The sequence below is a fragment of the Lepisma saccharinum genome, chromosome 2 (assembly GCF_977018435.1).
Source record: "Lepisma saccharinum chromosome 2, izLepSacc3.1, whole genome shotgun sequence".
Classification (NCBI taxonomy): domain Eukaryota; kingdom Metazoa; phylum Arthropoda; class Insecta; order Zygentoma; family Lepismatidae; genus Lepisma; species Lepisma saccharinum.
The window spans coordinates 164,278,036-164,297,128 of record NC_139230.1 but is presented as its reverse complement, the minus strand read 5'-3'; the positions used below and the strand labels follow the sequence as shown (position 1 = coordinate 164,297,128).

General features: G+C 39.7%; 1 protein-coding gene across 1 annotated transcript in view; it reads left to right on the top strand.

Moving 5' to 3' along the window:
- Positions 1-19,093, top strand: part of LOC145984165 (dnaJ homolog subfamily C member 25 homolog) — a 133,466-nt gene that overhangs the window by 15,615 nt on the left and 98,758 nt on the right. The window contains exon 2 of the mRNA XM_083117652.1: positions 4,711-4,852. Within this exon, the coding sequence (XP_082973778.1) occupies positions 4,711-4,852 (142 nt within the window). The remainder of the gene's footprint in view (positions 1-4,710; positions 4,853-19,093) is intronic.

Below are 19,093 nucleotides of genomic sequence, written 5' to 3'. Positions count from 1 at the left end.
ATGGGATTGTACTGGCAGTGATAAGGAGGTAAATGGATAATTTGGTGTCCCCTTTCCAGTGCAATTTGGTCTAGCTTGTATTTTTTGTCTTGTGTTCTGAACTGATTAACCTTCTGTAACAATTCTGCTCTTGTTTCAGAGGGATTGAATGATACGTTATTTTTTCGCAGCCAAACTTGAATATCCTGTTTTCTGGAATTTGTGGAGGGAAGTTTGTCAATGACTCTGGAATGATAACTAGCATTATCCATTACTATGATACACCCTTCTTCCAGTAAATCTATGAATTTATTTACGAACCAATCTGTAAAACTGTCGGCATTCATTTCTGAATGATAATCTAAATTTTTGTTACCTGGTCAGGAACGGAATACCCATTTACTCTCACGAATGAACCCTGTACTTGCAGAACCAACATGACAAATTATAAGCCTGCTGCCTTTTCCTACAGGGACCCTGAGCCCACCTCTTCCTGTCGAGTCTTGCCAAATGTCTCTTTTTGAATGATTCTGGTTCACCCACGTCTCATCAAGATAGAAGATGGGACGATTATCACCAGCCGCTCTCAGGTTGTGCATTGTTCTCAAAAATTTAATTCTCGAGGCAACTATATCGCCCCTTTCTAACAGAAATTTACACCCATCGTTGGTTTTTTTTATATTTGAAGCCCAAGCGTTTTAGTATTAACACCATAGAAGTAGAGGAACCAGTGTAATTAATTATTTCCCTCATGACATGCACAAGTTTCTTGATAGAAGGATATTCGCCGTTGTCATACATTTCAAATATTGTACGACGGAGTACATCTTTCTCGAAGTCATCTAAGCTAGTAATACTTTTCTGTTTTCTGGCATGTTTCCCAGGAGATTTAAATAGGGGTTCGCAGATTTCTGTGGTACATGTTTTACCCTGTTTTACAATACGCGACACAGTATGAACACTTACACCACACGCTTTAGCCGTAAGTTCTCTACTATGTGAAAACACTGTTTCAGCACGCACTTCTTCCAACGCCAGTTCCTTGAAGTACAAATACACCTTAAAAATAATATTTCTCCCTTGTGAATGTATTATTTTACCCTTGGTGCCTGTACTACTGGTGCTAGGTTTCGAGAGTGACATTATTTAAAATAAAAAGAACACACGGAACACACACTATTGCACGAAAGGGCTGTATTTAATCTTTTCACAAACTGTTCTTTGTGGCGCACGAGTGAACGATAAGCGAATATGTTTACACCGGCCTTGCTACGAAAACGCTGAACGCAAACTGATCCAGACTTTCAATGTTCGAGAACGCCCAGAACAATGAAGGGTCATTGTTTATATCAAGGCGAATTTAACACCCACAGTTTTCCCTAGACACAACAACTCAGTTGCGTCAACACCGTGGCAACGAAAATAAACAGGTGGAAGGAAATGAAAGGTGATGTTTCCCTTGTTTCTTCAAGGAACGATAACTCCGGCTGTAGGCGACGGAAATTCATGGGACTTGGACGGTCAGGTTCAAAATGTCTTTCCCCATCTTATGATGAACCTTAAAGTGGCGAATTTTATGAAAAATTCTTGCGCACAAGAAAAATACAGAACACGGCTTTTAACTTCCGCGCCGCAGTCTCCTAACTGTACAACGTTGCACTCCTGCCATTGGCTGATCGCCACACACACCCTCTGCGTGGCTCCGCCCTATATCGCTTCTAAAAGAGTGTGTCGTATAGTGGAAAGGTGAAAAGGAGAGAGAGCTAGGGTTAGCAGATAGTTGCCAGATTTAAGATATTCACAAGAAATTTTAGTATGAAGAGACAGGGATTTTATAAGTAAAGATTAGGGTTTGCGAGGAGAAATCTTTCAGCAATACTGGCAAGAAGTTGCTGCAAAATCGGAGAAATTTTGGAAAATCTAGAAATAAGAAGAAATGATAGAATTCTTAAATGATATGAGGAAATAATTAGAAATATAGATATGAACAGTGTCCATTGGGGACCTACTTGAAAAGAAGTAGTAGCAGTCTCTGGTCTTGAAAGCCAGAAAAGAGCAGCAGTGGGTCTCGATGTGCTGACCTTAGAGGGCTCTTACTCCATTGAACCTATATACTGGCAATGAACAATGCTGTTCATGTTTTCAGCCTTTGACTGCTGCCAGTATTTGATTCATTGGTGTAGTGGAAAACTCTCCAAAGTGATGTTGAATTGTAGGAAAATGCTTTTTTTGTGTGTTTTTTAAGTCTACTTTATGCACATGAAGGCTAATTGGGACAACCTACAGTTTAAAGTGAGATCCGAACCACTATGTGCCTTCACCGAGTATTGAGCCTGGAACCCCTTGATTACAAGGCAATGACGTGACTGTTTTCAAGGTATCTATCTCCATTTTAGCTTGGCTTTCACCCTCACTTTTTTTTTAGTTTAGTAGTTGGTGCTATGATGCCAGGAATCCCAGGTTTGAATCCCAGCCTGGGCATGGATGTTCCTTGTAAATGCTCCTTCATCAATTGATTGATTCAATTGATATATTTTACTTCCCATTTCTACCACCTTTCGCTAATCGCGAAGATGAGAATACATGATGATTGAATTGATGTTTTAAGGCCACTTTAAGCACTGGAAGGCTAATCGGGACTGGATCTATGTTTAAAGTGAGATCCGAACCACTATGTGCCTCCACACCGAATCGAACCCGGGACTCTGTGGTTATAAGGCGACGATGTTACCACTGCATCATCGGGGAGGCCCTGGGATGAATGGTATGATGAAAGGACACTCAAGAGAGAACATCCATGAGCCAGGTGGGATTTGAACCTGGGACCCCTGGCGTTGTAGCTCGCTGTGCTTATCACTGCAACTACTGTTAGGACATAATGTATATACAATAAATGAATCTCACGTTTTTGTGCTGCTATTAGGACACTTGTGTTTTGCACAGTAATTAATGACATTACGCTGTCATGTCCATAGTCCATGCTAAGTTTACAGGGCCAGCCTTTCTAAGGTCTACATTGTCCATGGCTGGTCTCTGTTGGGATGTAACTGACTTGGTACCAACCAGTACCAACTACCAAGGCAGTTACATCCCAACAGAGACCAGCCACAGTGTGAATCTTAGCAGGGCCGATTTGTGACAACCTGGGACAGCTGAGGATGGGAACACACTAGTTACAAGTACATATCCTTCATTGCACAACACAAGATAGGAACACCCCATTACAACTGTTTTACCATTTATTGAACACATCTGGGAAATTAAACAAAATTCCATAGACTAACACTTAAGACCAAGGCTCTACTCTGCTCAGTGAAATATAATTTGGAACTCTGTACTCCAGGGGTATACGGCATACCCCGTAAATGTGGTTCACCATATACAGGGAGGTCACAAAGTGGGTGTACCCTTCCTGTATTTTCAACACTACGATGGTTATGGTTGAATGCTTGATATGAACACACCTGATGGTTTAAGTGTCCGGAACATCGGTATGGAGACAGTCTTTTTCATAGCTCGGCCGAACTCTGTGCCACATTTTGGCACACTTTGTGATGCAAATGTGAATAAGACCTTTTTCCAGGCAGTGACGTTCCCCTCAATACGTTCTGAAGGGCCTCCAAGAAGTCCCAAAGGTGGTTGGTTGGTTGGTTAATCTTTACTATACTTGTCCTATCTGCTGAGGGAGCGACATGATGTGGTGAAAGCTTCAGAACAACTAAGTACATGCCTTAACAAAAATCATAGCCATATGTACTGGTTACTGGGACAGAAGAGTAAAGGAAGCCATGGCCATTACCTAAGGAAACCTGAATCTCAACAGGGATGTGGTACTCCAGCTCAGCTGTGCCTGGAATCCACTTCTCCAGAAAGGCATGCCATCCTCCCAATATAACACAAGGATCAAGAGCAAACCAACCACAATACAGTCTAAGCTCTTCCTCTTAATGCACACATATATTTAACCTCACCCTTGGTACCTTAATCAACATTCCCTGATGATGAGAGCAACGTATGCGCTCGACACATTGGATGCTAACACCATCTTAACCTGGCTGGTAACCTGAGAGCACTTGTTCGAAAATACTTGTGTAGTACCTAGTAACTGTATGTAATGCTGGGGGTGTCAGTACGGGAAAATGGGTAAATTCTACACTATCTCTTTAATGTCTTCTTCTGTGTGTGTGAGAGATAGTGAGTGAGTGAGGTTTTTTTTATGATCCTGTATTGAATGGAAATCTATTGGAGGAAAATGAAATCATTGTGAAATTGAAATAGAATGTGAAGTCAACATATAAGCATTAGGAAGTTAATTCTGTTGTTTAAGTCAAAGTTGTTTAGTCCTGAAGTTCGGATCACTGTAGTTGTGGCTCTAATATGTACAGCTTTTAGGAGACTCTTTTTCATGTACCTCTACATGAAAGCAAAGGAAGTACTAAAGCAGTGAGCTTTAACTTGTCAAAACCTACAGTGGCTGTATACTGAATCCAGATCTAATTATGATTTTAGTCTAGAAATTATGTATATATAATAGACCCCCTTATTTATTACTTTGAATTTGGAGATTTAATGATGAAATCTTTTTATGCCAAGAAGGCAAAAAGAGTGTTGCACTTTTGAATGGGAAATATGAAAAAAGATAGCTTATACTTATTTTTATTAAGCAGTGCCATTTCTAAATGTGAAACTGAAGAACATAGTGAATTTTAACAACTTTCTTTTTTTTCATAGTTTTGGGAGTTGAAAGAGACACATCCAAACATGACATCTCCAAATCATATAGACAGTTGGCCAGGAAATATCATCCTGATATGCATAAAGGAGAGGAAGCCAAACAACAAGCAGAAGAGAAGTTTAAACTGATAGCTACAGCGTAAGTAAATTCAGTATGATGTAATAGCATTTCTAGACTATGGCTACAATATTTTATTTTGATGATAACTTTATAATAGTACCATACACAATTGCATGACATATTGAATGTTTTCAATATGTTTTTTGACATATTGAATATTTTCAATATGTTTTTAAATCGATTGTCAAGAATAGTAATGTGATGCAAGTCTTAAAAGAAAAGAAAGAGATCATTCTTGTACCTTACTTAGAAACCTCATAAATCTAGAAATATAATGAAGCACAGGGTGCTCAGCCTAAATGTTGACCATGGATATTAATATTGAAATTTGGAATGCAGCAGTAGTGTTCATCTTCAGTTCCCATGTTGTGAAGATTAATTTTGAACCTTCATGGGCAGTTCTGGATTGTAAGAACAGAATAGAAAGTCAATGGGTTTGTTAAGAGGGTCATTCGGAAAGTAACTTCTGTTTGGATATAAAACAAACACCAGGACATTGTGAGAGTTTCTATTATATACAACTGAAAGAGACAACTCTAAGCTATTTTTCTACATAGGCATCTTTTCTGTTGAGACACTTATCATATCGGCGAACAAGGTTTACAATTGCCATGTCAAAGAAATCTGCCGCCTGTGCATTCAGCCATGCAGTAACACTGTCCTTGAGCAATTGTGTTTTGGGACAACTGTTGGTGGAGTTCCTGGAACGAGGCACAACAATCAACACCCAAGTGTATTGTGAAACCTTGAAGAAATTGCAATTCAAAACAGTCGACGTGGCATGTTGAGTTTTTCATTGTTCTCGTGCATGAACGCTCGCATGCATACTGCTGTTTGAACCAAGGACCTTCTCCAACATTTTCAGTGGGAATTGTTTGACCACCCTCCTTAGAGCCCAGATTTGGCCCCTAGCGGTTGTCACCTCTTTCCACAAATGAAGAAGTGGCTAGGGGCACAACACTTCAACAATGACCAGGAGCTCAAGGACAGTGTTACTGCATTTCAGAATGCACAAGCGGCAGATTTCTTTGACATGGGTATTGTAAACCTTGTTCGCCAATATGATAAGTGTCTCAACAGAAATGGTGCATATGTAGAAAAATAGCTTGAGAGTTGTCTCTTTCAGTTCTATAGGCCTATAATAAAAACTCTCACAATGTCCTGGTGTTTTTTTTTTACCCAAATGGAAATTACTTTCCAAATGATTCTCATACAACCCACAACTGGCCATGACTGTACACTGTGTTCTTCAGATAAGTCGACAGGATGAAAACTTCTTAGACCTGGAATCCTGGCTGATCACAATTTATTGGAAACTGTCATGTTCCCAAAAGACTCAAAATAGCCAACCTTTATAATGAAATAGTTAGCACATCATGCTTCAGTGCCAGGGGTCCTAGGTTCAAAGCCCAGCTTAGGTATGGTTGTTCTTTATGTATGTCTGTTCATTTCCATCATAGTGTCACTCATCCTCATTGTCACAATTATCCGAAAGTGGCAGAAAAGCAATGTAAAGTAACGTAATTCAGTCAAAGATTCTCAAAGTAAGACCTTAGTGGTCATACAACATGATATTGCCCTGCCTTACTGGAACTAAAATCCATGTTTGTCCCCTTTGGTGGCACGTAGTGATTTGGATTCCACTTTAAAATGTCGATCCAGTCCCAATTTGCCTAGCTGTGCATAAAGTGGACTTAAAAACAAAATTCACACTTCAAACGTTTGACCTCTTCCAGCATGGATACAAACTGAGTGCCTATTTTTTTGGTAGACATTTGCATCCACACATATCCAACAACCCTGCATCTAGACACAGCACAGCCTCCCCCATACTTTTCGTGAGTGCATGTGGGGTTTGAAAACTAAAGTGGGTTTTCAGCATGCCATGAGCAGTAGTCAGTGGGTCGTTACAACCCAAAAGTGCCCTTGACCTGGGTTGACATTTCATATAAAACATCATCCTGAAACAATATACTAAAAAAAATGTGTAATCTCGAGCATTTAAACACATCATGATAATGCTCTGTGGAAAGTTAACTTCAACACTAGCAGACACTTGTTTATGCCAGCCACTCCACCCTTACCTATTGTAGGAGTGGTTGAAACCAGTTAACAGTCTTCCAAAAAACACTCCTGTATACTACATGTATACAATACAGCACAAATTACTGGTACTGAGAGAATAAGAATTATAAAATATTTACAATTTAGTAGGGCTGAGCCGATACTTATGCCAATGTATCAATATCAATGAATACCAGTAGTATCGGTATCAAAATTTATTGATTAGAATTCATGTGCCAATACTGGCTAATACATTTCTGGCATATTGGTCTTTCTCGGGGTTTGCAAAAATATTACGCTACACTTTCGCTTAGTCCAATAATCGTGGAAATTATGCAAAATTCAAACTTTATTTTTATTTTGCACCAATTTTGCACAAAGAAAAACAAACTATTTTGCGACTGCATAACATCTACTTCAATGCTTCCAACCTATCCAGAAATCACCTGGCTGATATCCCGAGAGAACTTCATCATCATACACCGCCAGGAAAGCTTCAAGAATTACATCTGCTTTAATATTCTGATGTATTTGTGTATTTTAAAGCAAATTTCTTTGCAAATTGATCCATATAATTGGAGAATAATATTTACATATATATTGATAAATATTGATCAATATTTTGAACAAATTTTTATTATTGCAATTTTCAAGTATCGGTATCAGTAAGAGTATTGGCATCATTATAGGTTCAAAATGGTATCGGCTCAACCCTGGAATTTAGTTGAAGGTATACTTTTAGGCTAGGATTCATGGTGGTCTAGTCAGCAGGGCATCTGACTGCCGCATGGGAGACCCAGGTTCCATTCTTGAGGTCGGTAATCTGTTGTAATTTTTCCAGCCTTGTTCCTGCATAATGCAGATCTGGGGTTCACCCTGCCTTAAATAAATTGGTACCTTGGGTCTACCCTGGGGGTAAAGGCAGCCAGTGTGTGATGCTGATTACATCGCATCCAAGAATAGCGGAGATCGAGAATGTATGGGGCCGTCCCTCCACAATTACCCTGTATGTACCTTAAATGTGCATGAGGAACTTTACTTTATAATTTTAAGCTGAAATCCCCATATCTTTTTTTTCTGTACATAGTTCTACATTTCTAATTTTGACAAAATGAAATGCATAATTTGTACATGAGCCATACAAGTCAATTTCTTCATTTCATGTGGTTGGTTTGGTGTGGATTTTTCAATCAACTGGAAAAGTGTGTTGGATAGGGAGCAGAAAGGGAGTTTCCCCATTCCTCGGTTTCAGGGCCACTGTATACTATGCCATTGTTTCTCAACCATTGTGCCATGGCTTGCTACTGGGCCCTGGCACCATCATAGTGGGCTGGAGCGGTTCATTAGATTCAGTGGTTGACAACTAATTTAAACATAATTTTTTAATGTCAACAAGCCTCGACATAATGGAACTATTGCTCTTTATGATTATAAATATTGTATTAAAGCCAAAATGAAACCACACATTTTTTTGACTATGTCACTGCGTATAACATGTATATATCTACAGATTGTCTTTCTTTAGCAATAATAATTTTAAAAAATAACCTTTAAAAGCAAAATGGGCATTTTCCGTGAGATTTCACTTAGTATTGGAAAGTTTTGCGACCGAGAAAAGCAGCACCGTTCTGGCGGCATTCAAGCATGCACCTCCCGTCACATAGGTATATCAAACGATATTTTTCGCGGGAGAAATAACTTCCACAAAAATGGGTTTTTGCCTTAGAAACTGTCATGATCAGATGCGAGCAACTCCTAGTAACTGCATGTAACACGTATACAGAGGTTGTTCGCTTTATATCCAACCATTTTCGATTCGGTGCTGCCACCTGGCGTATCATGCTGGAACTATGGGTCTGCTGGCGGGAGCAGTGTTGTGTCTGTCTTGTAGGTGCATGAGTGTTGGTAGTGAATGTTATCAAATGGCACCGGAAATCAACCGGTATTGGGAGGGTTACGTAATGGCCCTTTTCCATGCTAAGTTTTCATACGTACGCATTGTGAAACAGTGTCGGGAGAATGGGTTAACACTCGGGGTGACAACTGCGAAAGCTATTGTGGCCCGTTACACACAACAGGCTCTCCTAGCGAACAAAATTCACCCACGAAAACCACCAGGAGAAAGGCTGCAAGCAAAGTGTCACCCATAGTGCGAAGGGGGATCCGTCGATTGGTGTGCCAAGAAAATCCCCCGACTCAATGTGATATGGCCCACAGATTTCACCTCGCACCGTCAACTGTGAACAAAACAATTCGCAAGCGCCTCAGGTTGAAGTGTGTGCGGAAGGCCCATGTACACCACCTTCTACCGCATCACATTGTCAACGTAAGACGAACTGCAGGAAACTGTATGAAAAGAACCTGGCAGGTTCCAAATGGAAGAAAGTTGTTGCAATGGATGAATCATATGTCCATCTCACTGCTGGTGGTCACATTCGGGCAATCACATACCATGACATTGACGACAAGTGGCGCAGCAACTTTGTTCGTCAGTGCAGGGAAAGTTTCCCTCGTGGCTTTATGGTTGTGACAGGATTCGAATATGAGGGTAAGTTGATGATATGCAAGGTGGACAAAAACGTGAAGGTGAATGCCAGATACTTCCAAGACTCCATTCTCACAGCTATCTATCTAAGAGACATCCCAGAATTGTATGGAATGGACGCAAACCAGGTGATGATCCATATGGACAAGGCTTTGAGCCATACCGCCAGAACGTCACTACGTTTTTATCAGGAAATGGCAGAGGAATTAGGAATTCATGTCATTCCGTTTGAAGACATTCCTGTGAAAAGCCCAGATGCCAGTCCAATGGATTTTTGCGCATTTGGACTGTTGAATCGAAGTCTTCAACATCGCCATCCACACATCCTGGATGGTCTATGTAAAGCTTGCAGGGAGGAGTGGGACAGAATTCCCATGCCTGTCTTGCGCCGGAGCTTTCTGCAATGGAAACTGTGATGCCGGGCGATAGTCCACAATGCTGGGGGTCCGATAGAACACGATCGGTGGTGGCAGTGCGGTATCTCTTAAGGTGAGTACCCGTCAAAAATGGTCGGATATAAAGCGAACAACCTTACTGTACATCAACATGCATAAATAAAAATTATGCATGTGGGGGTTTTGAATGTTTGCAGGAAATCATCGTAAACAATTGGGTGAAGCCATGCATGTTTTCACTGTCACTGCATATATCACGTATACCTAGGTATATCAACAGGCGCAAATACAAATTACGAGGTTGCAGTGGCATGCCAAGGATTGTCCAAGGAGGAAGGGGGGGGGGGGTACATATACTTTTTTCTTCCCTTTTTATCAGAACGTTTTCACGCATCGAGAATAGCGGGATTCTGGTGGCATTCGATGACGCACCTCCCGTCACACGGGAGGCATATCAGCCTTATTTTTCGTGGGAGAAATAACGGAAAATAGCTTTCTTAACCCTAGAAAGCTAACCACTTCTGGAAAAGTGGTTTTTAACGTGTTTTAAGTGCAATTGTTTTAGTGGTTTTATAGATGCTTACATCAGGATTCTAACACAATGGTAGGAATAAGGCACCTACACACATTTAGCAGCCTTAAATCACATTTTAACCTTTTTATCCATTTTTACCATACCTCTTAATCAAAGTCTTATTTGACGCAGCCAATGTCATAATTAAATTGGCATAGCTTATCTACCTGATGAAGGGAGTAGTTACATCCCGAAACGCTGTTTCACGGAAATCATATACTCACCAACGTAAGTACTTTTAAGTATTTTATAAAATAGTTTTCCTTTTGTATTGTACCGATCACTGATTAACAAAAAAAAAAATTTCGGAGGATATCTTGATATCCAACACACGTTCTAAGACAATTGAAACATGCTGATTCAAAATATGCAAGCCATTTGTCTGTAACACCCACCATTCTTGAGATATACGACATCAACCATTTATATATGTTTAACATTGTATCAAGGCAAACAACTCACAGACATAGGTTTCACTAGAGCACTTATTGCTACATGGAGTACTAATGAACATGGCTTTAGCTAAGAAAATAGTCCAAATACGTCACATGACACATATACTATATAGTAACATTTAGTTTAAGGTATAATACACATATAAAATACATACATATAGAATATATTTCCTTAATTTAAGGTGTATTTGGTTTGAATTTCTTGGCTGTAGAGTTGCGTTTGTGCTGAGCATTTGGCATGTCGCGCTGAAGCGTCCAACAGTAGTCGGCCAACATTGCTGCACTCCATCGACCCTGATAGCGTGACTCCATCACCAAGATGTCCTGATGAAAATGTTCACCATGTTCGTCGCTGGCTGAACCTAGGTTCTCAGGGAAGAAGTCAAGATGAGTCGAGGAAATTAATTTTGAGGGACATGTTGCAACCCAGCTGTCTATACGCACTAATGCACTTCTGCACAACATTCACATAGCAGATTTATAATTTCCAAGGAAATTGGCTACGACTGACTTGATTGCCACCCATGCATCTTTTTTTCAGTGCCACCCACTAAGTCTTGGAAGTGGCTGTCAGCAATGATCTTCCTTATTTGTGGACCTATGAACACACCTTCTTTCACTTTCGCATAACTCAACTCCAGAAACTTGTTGCACAGGCACCGAAAAGCATGTGACGTGAGTCGTCTAGTACCTTCACGAAATTCTAAATGAGCCGCAGATTCAAATGAAGCGGTGGCATGATAACTTTTTTCACGCTCAACCAACGGCACACAAAGGACGTTTTTACTTCATGGCTGCATCCTATCTCTGATCGGCCAATTCTTCTTTATGTAGTGGTGATTCCTATCTCTGCTATCCCACTCGAAGATGAAGCAGCAGTACTTCTTTGCCTTCCTTATCCAACCACGCAAGTTGCATGCACATGTCAAACAGATGAACTGTGGTGCCCACAACTTACCACTATCCACCTTCGAATCAAAGTATAGTTCATATGCTTTCTTCAGAAACTGTGTAAAAGTCTTCCGATAGGATTTGTCTGTTAGATAGCCGCACACGTATCAAAACAGATCTGTTGAATTTATGCAACCTCTGGATACCATAATCCACTGTCACTCAAAATAAAAAAAAACAAAAAACAAATGAAAGTATAGTAATGCGATCTCGAAAATATTTTGACGTATTACATTAAGTATAACTGTTTTCACAAACGACAAAAAGAATTTTGGTGTTGCATGAAAAATAACGAAAAACGACTAAAACATTTTCGATGAACGGTATTCCATGAAAAATAAAATTTTGTCGATATCTTCAAAACCTGATATAGAGCAACACTGTTTTCAGATTTGAAATCAGCATGAAAAACTGCATTAGAAAATGTAAACATCATGTCAGATATCTACAGCTTGTTTATCAGTGTAATTTATACTACATGAGTAAGTCACACCTGCATCAACATGAAGAAAGCTAACGTATCGTAAAACCTACGATCCAAGATAACCATATTTCACCGAACACCCCTTAGCCAGTGGGCAATGAACTCGTCCGCTCAGTTCCGCTCACCACATTGCCTTTTGTGTCGGTTTATGGTAGACTCAGTTTTCAACCAGCCGCCGGTATAGTAGTTTTCAGAACGTGCTCGTACGTTGTACGACAAGTTAGCTTCTCTGCCTGGATTTTTGCTGCAAGCTTTTTTGTGAACTTTTAATTTTTTTCATTATTGTGTATAGTTTGTGAAGTTAAAGTTCAAATTATTTATAAGCACCAAAAATTAGTCCAGGGAAAATATGTAGTGATGAACTAATTTTACAATATTTGAATGAGTGTGAAGATATTTCGGACCCAGAAATTTTATCTGATAATGAAAGTGACTGTGTAGAACATGACATTGTGATAAATAGTGATGACTCTGATGACGACCCACATTACACTCCAACACAGAGGGAACTGGCAAAAGACTCAAGTTCGGGTGAGGACAAGCCCTTGCCTCACAAACTTCCAAGGAGGAGGAGTTTTCCATCCTAACCACGCACCAGCACTGCTCTTTCATCTAGCCAGAATTCTACAAACAATGGCACTACACCTGATCCATAAATTGTAGTGAATGATAAGGTAAGCCTTAGAGGAAAAAATGGACACTGTTGGACAAATAAACCCACACATGCACGAAATACTTCCTCCACTACTAGAAATGTGGTTCACATAGCCCCGGTTCCTACTGCAATTGCTAAAGGTAAATTGATCCTTGTAGAAACTTTTAAATTTTTTTTACTGAGGAAATTAAAAATAAATGTGTTGTTCATACGAACACCAAAATTAGGGAGCAAAGTGGTAAGTATAGCAGATAGACTGCCACTGTAAGTCAGCTATCGTCTATGGAACTTGACTCTTTGGTAGGTCTACTTGTACTTTCAGCAGCCCAAAAGAATAGTCATCTACCTACAGCAGAATTGTTTAACTCTCAAATCAGTGGCAAGAGATACCATGCCACCATGACTTGTGACCGGTTGACTTTTTATTAGAATGTTTACGATTTGATGATTGTAAAACCAGAGACGAAGGGAAACAAAGAGATAATTTTGCTCCTATCAGGGAAATCTGGGAGAGTTTTGTAGCCACGTGCCGAACTTCATTCAAATCTGGGTCCTTCCTGACCATTGGTGAACAGTTACTCGCATTTAGAGAGTGTTGCAATTTTAGGATGTATATTCCGAATAAGCCAGACAAATATGGATTGAAAGTGGTTATGATGTGCGACAATGCAACAAAGTTTATGGTAGACACAATACCTTACACAGGCAGAACATTAGACACAGAAGGTTTGCCTGAAGCGGAGTTTTTTATCAAGAAATTGTCGGTATCTTGTCATGGTTCCAACACAAATATAACCGTTGATAATTGGTTTACCTCAGTACCTCTAGCAACATCACTGTTGAAACCCCCATACACACTGACCATTGTCGGCACCCTTAGAAATAACAAACGGGAAATCCCCCCAGAAATGAAGAATCCCAAAGGCAGGAACATTGGGACAAGCATGTTTTGTTTCGATGGAATGAAAACCATGGTTTCTTACAAAGTGAAACATTCTAAAGTAGTTTTGTTGTTATCAACTTGCCATGAAAAGCCTGAGATTGATGAAGTCTTGAAGAAACCTCAGTTCATCGAAACTTACAACGCAACCAAAGATGCTGTAGACACCTTGGACCAAATGTGTCATCAGATGACATGCAGCCGAAAGACAAAATTATTGCCATGCCACTGTGTGTTCTACGGAATGCTAAACATCATGCTGGTAAACTCGTACATCATTTATGTTCACAACGTGGTAAAACAGGGTGGTAAACCTCTTTCTAGACGTCAATTTGCAAAAGAAATCCACAATGAGTTGATCAAACCATGGCTCCAGCACCGTATTGGATACTCCAATTTACCACAAAAACTCCGGCAATCTATCGCTGATATATTGGAAATACCGCTTCCAGGAACCAATGTTGATCTTCCACAAAACCAGCCACGCACAATCTGTGTGTCCACGCACAATCTGTGGAATTTGTCCATCGGCAAAGAGGAGGATGACATCATTGTACTGCTGCCACTGCAACAAGCCGATCTGTGGGGAGCATCGGGGGAAATGCTGTGTGCACTGCAATGATGAACTTTAAAACAGTGTTTTTGTAACCAAAATGTTTCTCAAGTTGTATTCTAACAAGTCATGTTCATTAAAATTAAATTTTTTAAAAACTTATTGGTTATCATAATTTTTTTAACCCCCTTGTAAATTTTACGATACGTTAGCTTTAATGAAACTTTTCATACACCTTAGCTTTCTAGGGTTAAAAAACTGAACAGTGAACTGAAACTGTCACGAATATCTGCTAGCGACCCCTGCCAAAATGACCAGAAATACCAAACTGAATATACATAGCATAGCATAACCTAAAATAACATAACCTAATAACAAATATATGAAGGTAAAATAATTATGTCAACACTTACCAAATAGAAATAACTACAGTCAACTCTCAATACAATGACCTTTCACAGTTCCTGGGAAAAGGGTTGTTATTTCGAAGGGGTCGTTATTGGAATTTGCACCAATTTTCAGCTTAAACAGAGCTCAAACCGACACAAAGATTCCTTGGAGATGGTAACACCATTTATTGTGGTAGTTATACAACCTGTTATGCACAGGACTCGTGTTGTGAGAACATGAGAACGTTTTCACAAAAGAGGATTTAAAATGTTATTTTCTCTTAATTGTGCACAGTTGTTGCTCTTCCACAAAATTCTTACAATTCTAATTCATGAGAAACCCGTTTGCACTGAGATCTATGGAAAGGAAAACAATCTCTCGCTTATTGCAAACTAAACTCGAAGAATCTTGACACCAGTGACACTGACGCCAGCAAAAGTCTGAAGATAATCGGCCAGAATGAATGTTGGAGGATTGTCTATTACAAGATTAATTGGTAAGATAAGATCTCTCGGGAGAGACAACACAACCTATCTAGGCACCAGACAAAAAAAATCGGGACTGTAAATTTCGTTCTGGTTCGCCTGTGTAAAATACATCATAAAAAAGTCACGTTTTCTTTGCTTCAACCAACTTCATATTCATTCCCCTCCTCCATTACAGGGAGCAGTCCAAACTTTTCCTCGACTTGCATTGTAGTCCAGCCTGAGAAAAGAAACACGCAACTTGCGATCTGTTTGCACCCAATGCGTATTCTAGGACACATTAAACATCATCGCACTCAATAATCATTCGGGTTTGGAATTGGATTTCACTTTAAACTGTATATTAGTCCCGATTACCCCATCAGCAGAAAATGAACTCAAAACAAGTTTATGAAACCTGCGCATTTTTAGATATCATAATGGGAGATGGTTATTTACTTGCACGTGAATCGACTATTTAGTGTTGGATTTAAGAGTATTCTCGATGTCAAACACCCACTCCTCCAAACATTTTCCCCTTGAATAATGTTTCTTTAAATCGGAGCTTTTTTTTTTTTTTTTTTTTTACACGTGAATGGTTCTGAAGAAAAGCGGCAATTATATTGTGTGCATTTTCTTGAGTGTTCAGGAAGCTTATTCTTGTCAGATGCAAAATGAAATTTACAGTTTTGCTTATCGGAAGGCGCAGAACACGAAGTTGTTTTAACCCTTGTTTTTCTTTGTGGAGATCGATTGATTGATTGATTGATTGATTTAGTTTATTTTACTTCGCGTTTTGTGCCTATTGGCTAATTTGCGAAGATGGGGATGAATGATGAAATGATGAAATTGATGAATGGACATTCACAAACAACCAAGCCCGACCGGGATTCGAACCCGGGACCCTTGGCGTCGCAACGCGATGTGCTAACCACTCGGCCACAGGGTCGGGCTTGTGGAGATCGAATTTCGTTATCTTCACATCAAAACAGCTTTGTGAGATTCAAAACAATGACTTTTTCCTTCGCGCTGGATGAGTCATTGCTGTTATCAGCAAGAGACAGTTTGCAGGCACTAGACGAAACACTGGCGTCAGCTGCCTCATAAAAAGAAGGAGACTGGCTGGAAGTTCGAAAAACAGGTGGTCGAAGAGAAAATCCTCAGTATTTCAAATATAGCGCAACTGTCGAAGACGGAACTTTTATCAGCAGTGTGAAGAAGAAAGAAATGACCTTTGCTTTACGTTATAACATGCAACAGACAATAATACGGGCAATATTTCCTATGCAGACAACAGCATTAAAAAAAAAAAAAAAAAAATAGAACCTGAATTCTGCAATTGTCACATTGCCGTGCACACCAGTGGCGGAGAATGAGCTGGGAAAGGGGTAGGTCACTTTTTTTTTAAAATTGTCATATTGTTTTCAAGGTCGATTAAAAATAACATCCAAGCATATTTGATCTTCTCTTCTCGCATATCCAGGAGCAAGCGAAATCGCAATGGCAAAACAAGCCTGGCACATTGGGTAGTGGCTGTCGGGTGCAGGATAACATTGGTACGCTTGGCGGGAGGGGAGGGCAGAGGTCAAGTGCTATTGGATATCACTCAAGCATGGTGTGGTGGTGTCTTATTTGTAGATCAGACCCACTTGCAAGCGGTAGAGCACTTGTGAAGGGAGTGAGTGCGAATAAAATGAGTGCAAAAAGCATATTTTTGGCGCATATTTTTTTTGTTACTTTCCCCATCAAAAACGAGGGTGCGTATTATACTCGCGTAAATATGGTATTTATTTTTTTGCTGAACACAAATGTAAATCCTCAGTTTTAGATACAGTTGAAGAAAGAATAGTATCATTGAGGGTACATTTAGATAAGTGTGTTAAAAGGTGTAGCAATATTATATTTTTGCTTCATGTGCATGTTTGTATCTCAAATTCAAAAGTTGAAAATTATATTATTGAATTACTACTTAATTGTGTGTAAAACAGGAGGAGAAATGGAACACTTGCATCCCATTAGAACTGTTAAGGTAGTTAAGAACTAACCCAATTACAGCTGTAATTGCTTAATTTTCAATTGGATTTAATTTAGGCCACATTTCTAAATTTCACTTAATGTTTATTTTTTACCCTTGGCCTGTAAGCACCAATAATTATAATTCCTTAGAAAGTTGTTTGTAATTAATGAGTTTGGACAGAACAGGCGAAAATAAAAGTGTCCTTCAATTCCCAAGTGAAAATTTATATGATCTTGTCAACCGTCACAATGGCACCAGTTTGCCCACAGTGCATCATTTGCTCAGTTCAGCCATGCAGCTGATGGTGTAAGGGGTGACCCTTCTGGAAGACACCAAAATGCCAAGCTCTTTTCCACATAGTACACCCTGGACTGCATTTTGCAGACTAGGGATGCTCCTGTCATCTGTACTCACAGCCAGTACACTCCTCTGTTGGACTTTTGTTGTGTGCTGTTCTTGTAAAAAGGTAAAAAAGAGGTAGTTTCCTAATGCATGTAGCACTGTGCCATGAAGGCACATTTAGGGAATGTGGGGGTAAGGCTCCAAACATTCTCGATCTCAGCAAATTTTGGAGGTGATGTGATCAGCACCATGCTCTGGCCACCTTTACATCCATAGGTTGCCCCCAGGTACCCATTGATATTAGGCTTGGTGAGCCACAGAGCTGTTTTACCCCCAGGAATCGAATCGGGGTCTTCCACATGGCAGTCAGATGCCCTACCGACTAGACCACCATTGCTCTGTGTGTTTGTGATTGTCCTTTCATCCATTTCATCTTATCACTATTCATCCTCATCTTCAAAATTAGCCAAAAGTGAAGTAAAGTAAATCAATTCAATCAATCAGCTGTGCAGCTGAACTGGAGGAGGAATAGCTGCAAACTTTGTTTAAGTTTTTCATACGTTATTCATTCTCATATCATCCTACTCTTCACTGTGCAGGTGCATGTGATACTGCAAAAGAATAGCAGAGCATGAATGAAATTGTGCTGCAACTCTTGCAAGTTTGATGTAACTGACAACTATGATAGAGGTTTTGAAGGGGAGAGTGGAGGAAATTCTACTTGACATTTGTATCTTCTGTCACAAACCTGCAATACAAACATGCAGCGTTGATTGAATTATTTTGCATGTTCCATATCTAGTTAGTAAGTAAGTAATTCCCTTCACAGAAAAACAGGTGTTTCGTGTTACTTCATGAAAAAATTCATGCATATTCATCAGTTAGTAGGTATGCCATTAGTTGCAGGATCTTTAAAATGAAATCAGTTTTGTACATTTTGTATTTTTGTACATCACCAAAGTACACTACTAATTGCAGATGTTTACAATCCACACACAGATTATAATCAATGCTGTAGGAAGATTTCTATACAAATGTAATTTTTCATAACCTAAATTATCAACTTGGTTCTTAAGGTTCTACCCCGGCGAAGGTTTGAGCATTTTCCATGTAAGCTTATGGGGGTTTGGGGGTATTTTGGTCACGATTATCTTGAGAACCAGTCTACAAAAAATTTTCAAATTTTAAGTGAACACCGAGAAAGGATGTTTCTAGAGAACTACTGATTAATATTTTCATTTTCTGCATCAACGTCCCGAAAATTAATAAATTAATAAATTTTACTCTTTTTTCACTTTTCTTGACAGGGCAACCCTGCAGAGAGCTCAGTCGGCTCCTCACGGAACCTCGTTCATGACTAATGAGCCAGGAGGAGAGGGGGGAGACCCGAGGAGAGCTCACCAGATGTTTTAGAGCTGCATAACTGGTGT